Below are 10,000 nucleotides of genomic sequence, written 5' to 3'. Positions count from 1 at the left end.
CTGTATGTATATAAATGTTAAATGGTATATGTGATGTGTTGTGATGTCACGTTTTGTATGATGCATGTTTTAAGCATCACATTCCCCCACCCCCCTACAAGGACCACAATGGAAATAAGCTCTGAGCTTTTTTGTGTTTCATCCTTGGCAGTATATCCCGACTGTGCTCTTCCGTCACATGTTTATTTTTTTATATTGTCAAATAAAGTCATTCATTCACCACCACCTCCACTACCACAATCACCTCCACTACCACCAGAACCTCCACCACAACCATCACCACCACTACTACCACCACCACCATGACTACTACCACCTCCACTACCACTACTACCACCAACATCAACACTACCACCACCACCACTACCACCGCCACCACCACCAGCAGCACCACAACCTCCACTACCACTACTACCACCACCATCACCACCACCATCACCACCACCTCTACCAATACCTCTACCAACACCACGACCATCACCACCACCATCATCACCACCACCACCACCATCACTTCCACTACCACCACCACCACCTCTACCAACCCCACCACTAACACCACCACCAACTCTACCACCACCACCACTAACACCACCACCACCTCTACAAACACCACCACTAACACCACCACCACCTCTACCAACACCACCACTAACACCAACACCACCACTAACACCACCCTAAGCTGGAAATCAGAGCATCAAGACTTGAATTGGTTTGAGTTGGTCTATTGACAATTAATTAGCTGATAAAATGTTTGCTTGAGCTATTAGGGCCAAATAAGTTTGAATGAAATGTAGGGCTTACAGCTCTGAATCAGAAAATGTACCCATATCCCCAGTTTGATCACCATGTGTGCTGTCATGTCCTTCGCCCTTTATGGAGCTGCTCCTGGATTTCTCCCGATTACATCATCCCTAGACTATTGTCTCTGGTGGTCAGCAGAAATGATAGAAATAACATGTAAATTATATTTTAAGGTGGATTTTACTTCTATCCACATCTATCTATCTATCTATCTATCTATCTATCTATCTATCTATCTATCTATCTATCTATCTATCTATCTATCTATCTATCTATCTATCTATCTATCTATCTATCTATCTATCTATCTATCTATCTATCTATCTATCTATCTATCTATCTATCCATCTATCGATCTATCGATCTATCGATCAATCACTCGCCCTTTCCTCCCTCCAGGAGACACCCAGCGTCTGGAAACGGTGTGGCTGTCGGGGATCTGCCAGAATGAGAAGAACGAGGTGATGAGCAGCAAGCTGGACATAGACAACATGGCGGGTGTCTTCTACATGCTGCTGGTGGCCATGGGCCTCAGCCTGCTGGTGTTCTCCTGGGAACACATGCTCTACTGGAAGCTGAGACACTCCGTCCACAAGTCCCGCAAACTGGACTTCCTGTTAGCCATCAGCAGGGTGAGAAGAGAGAACTCTTACAGTAATTGGCCGGATGGTTATTGGTTGGTTGGTTGGCTGGTTGTCTGACTGACTGATTAGCCGATTGGCTTGTTGACTGGATGACTGAATGATTAGCTGATACACTGGGTTGTATTCTTTTCATTGTTTGGTTTAATGTATACGTATTTACTGCAAATGGATGTTCATGCATGTAATTGCATTGCGAGTGCACAACGCATGTAATTGCATTGTGTCACTGAGAGTCATTATTGCAACATTAGCATAAATTGTGCAGTATGTTATTAGGATGAAGAAGGGGAAGAGATGGGAAGCAAATGAGAGAGAGAGAAATATGACCAATTTGCAAACCCATGAGTCGTTATTTCACTGTTTCCCAAGCCTATCATTTTGATGTCTGTAAATCTGTAAAAAAAAAAAAAAAAAGGGGGGGGGGGGGGGGGCTTTAATGAGTAGGAGAAAGCTTTCATTTCAGTATAACATTAGTAACATCAGCAGCCACTTTGTTTGAGGGGAGTGCGGACAGTGAGACAAGAGTCTAATGAATGCACAGCCAATGAAAAATCTATAGACTCAACCCAGCCAGAGACACCAGCCTCACCGCTGTGTAATGACACCATTGTGCCTAGTATCATGAGTCAGATTAGCAGCTAAATGACGAGCTGATCATTAATCCTTATGAGGGGCCCCAAGGGGCAAATTAAATTAGGCTTTTTCAGGTTTTCTCAACCAGCTGTGAGCAGAGAGCAGTCAGGGGATTTGACTTAGTGTTTGTCCACAGATAGTTTGTTCAGATAGGGTGTGTGTGTGTGTGTGTGTGTGTGTGTGTGTGTGTGTGTGTGTGTGTGTGTGTGTGTGTGTGTGTACGTGTATGCATGCAAGTGTGTGTGTGTGTGTGTATGTAAACATGCAAGTGTGTGTGTGTGTGTGTGTGCGTGTGTTTTTGTGTATGTGTGTGTTTGTACTGTAGGACTGTCTGTGTTTGAAACATTCTCTCTAGTCCATGGGGAATGCATAATGAATTCCCAACTAACTCTTGCTTTTTTTATTACATTTAATGAAATGTACTGTAAATGGCTTTACATACTCCCTTTATATATATATTTATGTTACTTCTGTAATGTATTTATGTATTGTATTGTATTGTAGTACGTGTTCAAGCATTGTATTAATGACATTAGGTAATTAATTTGTTATAACCTTCCCAGGGACTGCGGATGAAAATGTACACTGATGTGGAAACGGAAATGTTTATTGATGTGCATTGTCCCTGGTAAATTAATAAATAAATAAATTATTCGTTTTTCAATAGAGGGAAGTTTATCTTCTCAGGGTGTGAGCTGTAACTTTGAAGTTACACAAATTGGTTGAAATCGCATTTATCGTCTTACTTGGTGAAATCACCTTTGTATTGTACCTCTCAGCAGGACTTCTAGGTTAATTCAAGGATGCATTAACAAGATATTAAATATGCCACAGCCCCCCCCTCCTAATATCTCTTTAATGGCCCGATCTGTAATGTAATTGACCATATCGATTTTAGCTGTATGCGAGATTTGCATAGAAGAGTTTGACTTGTCCATTGAGAATAACCCTTCTCTGACTTTCATAACTCATCATAACTCCAAAATACGAATACATTTTACACTCTGTTTACAAACGTCACAAATGTAAATAAAGATTTCACAGTATAAAAAAGTTGCATAAACAAATGCATTCAATCCTTGTATCAAGAGCTCACTCAATCAATGCACATTTGGATTACAGATTGCACCTTTAACCCATTCAGTTATGTGTTTTCCAGAATCTCAGAATTCCATCTTGGAATTCTAGAACTCCATAGCTTTCAGTGACTACAGTAGTTGTTAATGTTACATCACCATTAAAATGTTCAGTCCTCAAAACTCTTATTGTACATGTGAAAGGGTTAACCACCAATGGCTCGTTCTTTTTCCATCTCCTCACTCTCTCAGGGTATCTACAGCTGTTTCAATGGAGTGGAGGAGCCTGGGCATTCCTCTGGACTGGCCAACCCTGACCTGACTTCCAACTATGCCCAGGCCAACATGCTGAAAATGCTCCGCACTGCCAAGGATCTGGTTTCCACCGCGAACGTCGAGAGCTCACTGGACAACGCCACCAAGACCATAGAACAGTGGAGTCGCCATGGCAGCGGGCTTGTACGCGTACCACAGGTCACCATGGAGACCGTGCCTGGGGGGTTTGCTTATGTCACGGAGAACCACTCCCCGCTCCCACATCGTTCCCTCACCCCACCACTGATGGCCGTCACCTCCCTGAAACAGCAGAGGAGTGTGACCAGGCCCACGCCCCTCCGCTACACCCTCCCAGCTCGTTCCTCCTCCTGCCTGTACGACCGGCCTCTACCTGTGTCCAGCCTCAGCAGCCCTCATCTGGCTGGCGAGGATCCCCTCCCTCACCAGCACCCCCACCACTACCAGACCACGGGAAGACTCTACGTGGACACCCACCCTCACTCACCCTTCATCCCCTACAGAGAGCTTCAGCTGCCCGACATCTACGCCTCCCACCCGGCCTCCTGCCTGACGCCCCAGGACCAGCCCATCTACGAAGGACCCTCCAGAAGAAAGAGGAGGTCCAAGAGCTTCCAGTCCGAGGATTTAGGAGGGGAGAGGAGGAAGCACAGGGACCACGAGAAAACGACCACCTGCCTCAGCGAGCTGAAAGCCAACCACCTCCTGGACAACCACGTCTCAGCTCCCTACATCGACAGCCTCTACCCAGGAGAAACCTACAGCACATGGCACCCGGAGGACATGGGGTTGAAGGGGCGACGCAGGCACCGCCGGCCCTCCTTCCTCAAAGCCACGTGGGGCAGTGAGAGGATTCGCCAGCACGACGAATCCCTGTCATCCCCATCCCATTCCAGCCAATCACTTACTAATCTGCCAGACCTGTTCCCATGTGTTCTGGCCCATCCTGCGCCTGCTAAACCCTACAGCCCTACCTCCTCACGGAACAACCTGTGTGTCTCACGGGACCAGGCCTACCTCCATATCAGGCAGGACCAGAGAAGGCCCAGTGGGCGTAAGGGCCAGAGGCTGCGTTACTCCCACTCTGCCCACCTGCCTACCTATGGAGAGGCAGTACAACACGGGGGTGGGGTGGGACTAGGGGTGGTCCGGAGAGCCACCAGCCTTCTCAGCAGACAGTATGCCCACTACCTGAGCTCTTATCCTGGGCTGCCCCTCTACCATGGCCCCCTGGACCTCCACACTCACACCCAGGCCCCCAGCAGCCAATCCAACGCGGTGTGTCAGCTGCTGGCCTGTGGCAGTGGGCAATGTGGGTCCCGACGGGGCCTGTTGTACCAGGACAGCCTGTATGGGGCATACGGAGCTACCTACGGAGTCTACCGGGGGTCCAAGGGTGGTTCAGAGGCCCAGGGAACAGGCCAGGGAACAGTTGGACAGCCTGAGGTCAGCCCTTGTGTTCTGCGCCCATGGAGACGTGTGTCCAGTCTGGAGTCTGAGGTCTGACAGGAATACTAATAATACAGCAACATGCCAACAGGACCTTACAGTGTTGAAGGACCACATGTGTGACGTTTTAAAGCATCAAGGACACCTGTAAAATGACTGTTTTGGAGAGCATTAGGTGTCATTTATAGTATGACGTACATGAAGAGTAGAGGATATAGCAGTAACTGTGTTGACACAAAGTGATGTTTTTGTTTGGCTGATATTGAAGTAATCTGACTGAGAGATTGGTCGGAGCACAGGTCTAGCCTGATGTTGTTAGCGGTATAGTACTGGTGGTAGGAAATGTATTGAAATAAAATAGATACAACCGCACGGTTGAGAAATTGATGCTTGAGGAAAGGCCAGGCGGTTGGGAATGGAAGGTGGATTCACTTGCTCTTTTCCTTACATAACGATTGTGTGTTTTCCGTGAGAAGATTTACAAAATTCAATCCGTGTTTTTTGCCCAATGGGTACTTGTACTCTAAAGCCCCAGAGATTTCAAACGGTCAGAGAGCAATGCATATTTGTGTATATTTTTGGGGGGGAGGCCTGCTGGGTTGTAGATTCAGTCTCTGTTCTTGTTCCTGGGTAGCTGAACAGTCTAAAGCTGAAATGTGTGGGGGGAGGAATAAGTGCCTGCCCCTTCAAATACAAATAACATGCAAGCAGGACAGTCGCAGGACAGTCAAAGGACAGTCGCAGTACAGTCAGATAACAGTTGCAGGACAGTCAGAGGACAGTCTCACAGGACAGTCGCAGTACAGTCAGATAACAGTTGCAGGACAGTCAGAGGACAGTCAGAGGACAGTCGCAGCACAGTCACAGGACAGTCAGATAACAGTCACAGAACAGTCAGAGGACAGTCACAGGACAGTCAGAGGACAGTCACAGGACAGTCAGCGGACAGTCACAGAACAGTCAGAGGACAGTCACAGGACAGTCAGAGGACAGTCGCAGCACAGTCGCAGAACAGTCAGATAACAGTCGCAGAACAGTCAGAAGACAGTCACAGGACAGTCAGAGGACAGTCACAGGACAGTCACAGCACAGTCACAGGACAGTCAGCGGACAGTCACAGGACAGTCAGAGGACAGTCACAGGACAGTCACAGGACAGTCAGAGGACAGTCAGAGGACAGTCACAGGACAGTCGCAGAACAGTCGCAGGACAGTCAGAGGACAGTCACAGGACAGTCAGAGGACAGTCACAGGGCAGCCTTTGTAACAAAGTGTTGTGCAGGCAGCCATGATGTGTATACAGTATGTATTGACATGTATAAATATCTAAGACATTGTTGTCTTGTGTATTAATGGAGTATATAGGAGGGTTTGAGGGTTGGAAAGACAGTCCATATGAACACAATACTAAATGAAAGGATGGGGGACATTGTTGACAAGGAAACTAAACTAAAAGAAGGGAGGCTCATTGCATCATTACCAGCGTTCTAATGCTCTGCTTGGTGCCAGTTCTATTGAAGAGAATCACACTACAATCCAACATTTGATGAAAAACTGCCTTTATCAAATCAAAGAACACAAATCAGAGAATACTGAATCTGGATTTTTCCAAATGTGCACATTCGTTTATTTGCTGTTAGGTCTCGAAATAGTATCCATAGATGATTATAAATGTGCCTCCATCACCCAGATTACAGTAATAACCTGTTACACTGAGAGGTTAGAGATGACGGAGTGGTCTGTCCATTCACCGCTATGCTAACTGTTATGAAGGAGTGGTCTGTCTGTCCATTCACCACTATGCTAACAGCGCAGAGAGCTTTCAAGTTTGGCACCAATGTGCATTCACGTGCTACACAGTAACGTAATGACCCTTCCTTCTTTTATAGTTTCTTTCCTTGATCATTGACCAGGGCTAGGTGTCTTAAACCATACTGGTATGTAAACCAATGGACTCTCATTCCTCACTGTGTCTCTGCGTGGCACTGGTTCCTAACAGGGTGCGAGTGGGCGAATAAAAGATGATGTTGCTTCTAGGAAGCATCTAAGACATGATCAGACTGATGTCACAGATATGGGGAACGGGAATTAACCAGCCATTAGTATGGCTGGTACAGTATATAGTAAAACTTTACTCAGTCTTTGTTGTGATGTAATCTAATTAATTATGACAACTGTAGCCTACCAATCATTTTGGTGGCATATCCTAAACGTTATTGTGACCACTTGACCAAACAGCAACACACAGTTGTGTTTACTTGAGATTAAAGCTCTGGTATGAAAGATAAATCAAAGATAAAAATCAGGTTTTCCACCAATAGACATAGTTTGAAGGCAGGATACAGCAGCAAAAATGTCAATGAAATAGATGCAGTGCGACAGATTTCTGTGGCCAGAATGACTCACCGAGCTCTGTTCACTGTTTCATGCTGTCAACGTGGACAGCTTCACTGAAATTGCTGGTGGCTATTTACTTGTAAGATATCCCTCTACCATTCGCCCGCTCCCACCACTGTACGTTAGGAATAGGGGTGAGAGTTGCAGTGCAGCACAGCATCACATAGGGCTTCTTAAAGGATTTATATCTGTATTCTAATAAATACTATATATAGAAATGTGTTATTCAAGATTGATTTTGTGTCATATTCATGTATTCTAGAATAGAATTTTATAATCACTATCTTAGCATTTTATAATCAGTCTTCTCATACATATTTCGATTTTCTTTTTGTAACTGTTGGGATCGACATATGTACTGAGATATTTGGTATTACCGTAACTCAATATGCCTATTTAACCTTTGACCATTATCTCCTTTCCATTCTTTTATAACCCTCCCTCTCTCCATCTTTTACCGCCCCTCCCGCCCTCTCCTCTTCACCCCCTTTCACTCCCTCCATCACCCTCTCCTGTCTTTAATGATCAGATTTAAATGAGGTCATTGAAAGCTATTCTTATTATCTATATTACCTGGGTTCTCCACTCTGTAATGAATCACTTAGACCAATTAAAGAGCCTTTTTGGATGAATGTTAGGTGTGTGTCTCTTCCTTCTACAAGCTCCATCGTTCTTAAACTCGTCCCTGTAACCTTGGAGAGGACATTAGACAAGGAAAACAAGATGGTGCTCCACAAGAAGGGTTGAAGAATGGATGGATGGACGATGGAAGAATGGATGGATAGATGGATGGAAGGATGGATGGATGGATGGACAGACAATGGAAGGAAGAAAGAATGGATGGATGAATGGAAAGAAGTAAGGGATGAACACAATGTATTGTGTGGACTGTTGTAAGAATAGTGAGTGATTGGCACCGTGTGTCCTTGAGCAAGACACTTAACCCCTAACTGCTCTCGATGAGCAGGTTGGCACCTCAGTGTGTGAATGAGTGAATGTGAGGCATACTGTACGTTGTAAAGCACTTTGGATAAAAGCGCTATAGAAATGCAGTCCATTTACAGAGACTGACACAAATACTGTATATCATAGCACAGACACTGCATTCAGTATATTTGACTTTGTGTAATTTGATAAAAAATGTTATTCCTAAACTTCATTACTACTTATGCCACTGAGTTGGGTATCTCTCTCCAGTAGGTTCCGTGCACAGTTGCCACCCTACACTCTACCCAAGGTGACCTGTTGTCATGGTGATTACTCCGCTCCCATGGTCTTGTCATTGAGGGTAAATAAGATTCCCTTCAGGGGGGCAGATGAAGAATGTTTGGAGGCAGGCCCGGACTGGCCATCGGGAGCACCGGGAGTTTTCCCGGTGGCCTGGCCTGCACAGATTTAAAAAAAAAAATTATATATATAAAAAAAAAAATTATAAAAAAAAAAAAAAAAATTGCCAGGCCATTGTTTCAAGTTGTGGCGGCGGCGCGGCGCAATAGTTAGATAACCTAGATGGGTGGGGAACAACCAGGATTTCACTGTCTGCGACAGAGTTGGAGAACTATCTGACTATCTCTCTCTCACGCGTATCACACACACACACAATGGAGCCGTGCTGCCGCTTGTGATTGGTGGAGGCGGGACCAGGCGATACAACTGATTGACAGCGGAGGCGGCGAATGGAATGGCAGACGGCACTCAGATGCAGAATAACAGCCAGGCAATGAGCCAGGTAGTGAGGGACTCGGGAGAGATACAGTAGAGCGAAAGTCAATTAACGTTGATGTCAAGATGGACAGTGGAAGAAAGAGAAAGGGTGGAGGAGAGAGGGATAAAACAAAGAAAAAGAAAGGCCCTTACAGGAGAGAGTGGTTAACTGTATTATAATAGTAAATAGAAAAATATGTTGTGCTCTTGCTTTTTTCTTTTTGAAGGTGGAGTAGCATTGCTAGTGCCACAACAGTTTTATTTGAGGTCTATAACAGTACATTGTACTAAGCAATTGTTGGCTCATTAGTTTGTGATTCACATGCACTAAAATTCACCAGAATGCAGGAAATTAAGTCTTTGTAACAAAAAAAATCCTGGTGGGGGACCCCCAGACCCCCCGCTTAAAAAGTGGCCTGACTGGGACTATATTTCGCGTTATATCTCCCGGTATGAATTATTTCCCCAGTCCGGCCCTGTTTGGAGGGTCCAAACATTGAACTCTTTTGATATTCCATTACGCTCTGCTTTATAATTACAGTGCTGGCTGTAACGGCACCATAACGTTGCTATATATACAACTATATAAACCATTTATATTTGATTGATATATATTAGTGTACAAAACTTCAAATTAAGCTGAAAATTATTTTAGGAAAAGAGGGGTTGCACTCAGAAATGTTCTATCCACTTGATGTAATACATGTGTCCGAGTTTTTTTTCCGGCTATCCGGCCATCATCAGTGAGTACAGTACATTCCTTATTTCAAGGAGGCCTTGTGGAATATTTTTCTCTTCATAAAATGATTACATGCATCTAAGATGACACACCAGGTGCTCAGAGTGCCGTGGCTTCCTCACAACCACTTAAAAAAAGCAATTACAGCTGGAGGAACTGAATCACCCACACAATACAGTATGCTGGTATTTGAGACATTTTGAAACTCTGAAAAGTGAAAAAAGTATATTTCCACAACTGAATACACAAAGAAAGGAA

The 10,000-nt window shown here is 44.9% G+C and overlaps 1 protein-coding gene across 1 annotated transcript in view; it reads left to right on the top strand.

Moving 5' to 3' along the window:
* Positions 1-7,883, top strand: part of LOC311235560 (glutamate receptor ionotropic, NMDA 2C-like) — a 177,525-nt gene extending 169,642 nt beyond the window's left edge. The window contains exons 15-16 of the mRNA XM_084323029.1: positions 1,207-1,439; positions 3,413-7,883. Of these exons, the coding sequence (XP_084179155.1) occupies positions 1,207-1,439; positions 3,413-4,960 (1,781 nt within the window). The 3' untranslated portion in view covers positions 4,961-7,883. The remainder of the gene's footprint in view (positions 1-1,206; positions 1,440-3,412) is intronic.
* Positions 7,884-10,000: the final 2,117 nt, after the last annotated feature.

The sequence above is a fragment of the Notolepis coatsorum genome (assembly GCF_963971535.1).
Source record: "Notolepis coatsorum genome assembly, chromosome: 10".
Taxonomy (NCBI): domain Eukaryota; kingdom Metazoa; phylum Chordata; class Actinopteri; order Aulopiformes; family Paralepididae; genus Notolepis; species Notolepis coatsorum.
The sequence above is the reverse complement of the archived record's forward strand: the minus strand, read 5'-3'. Positions and strand labels throughout refer to the sequence as shown.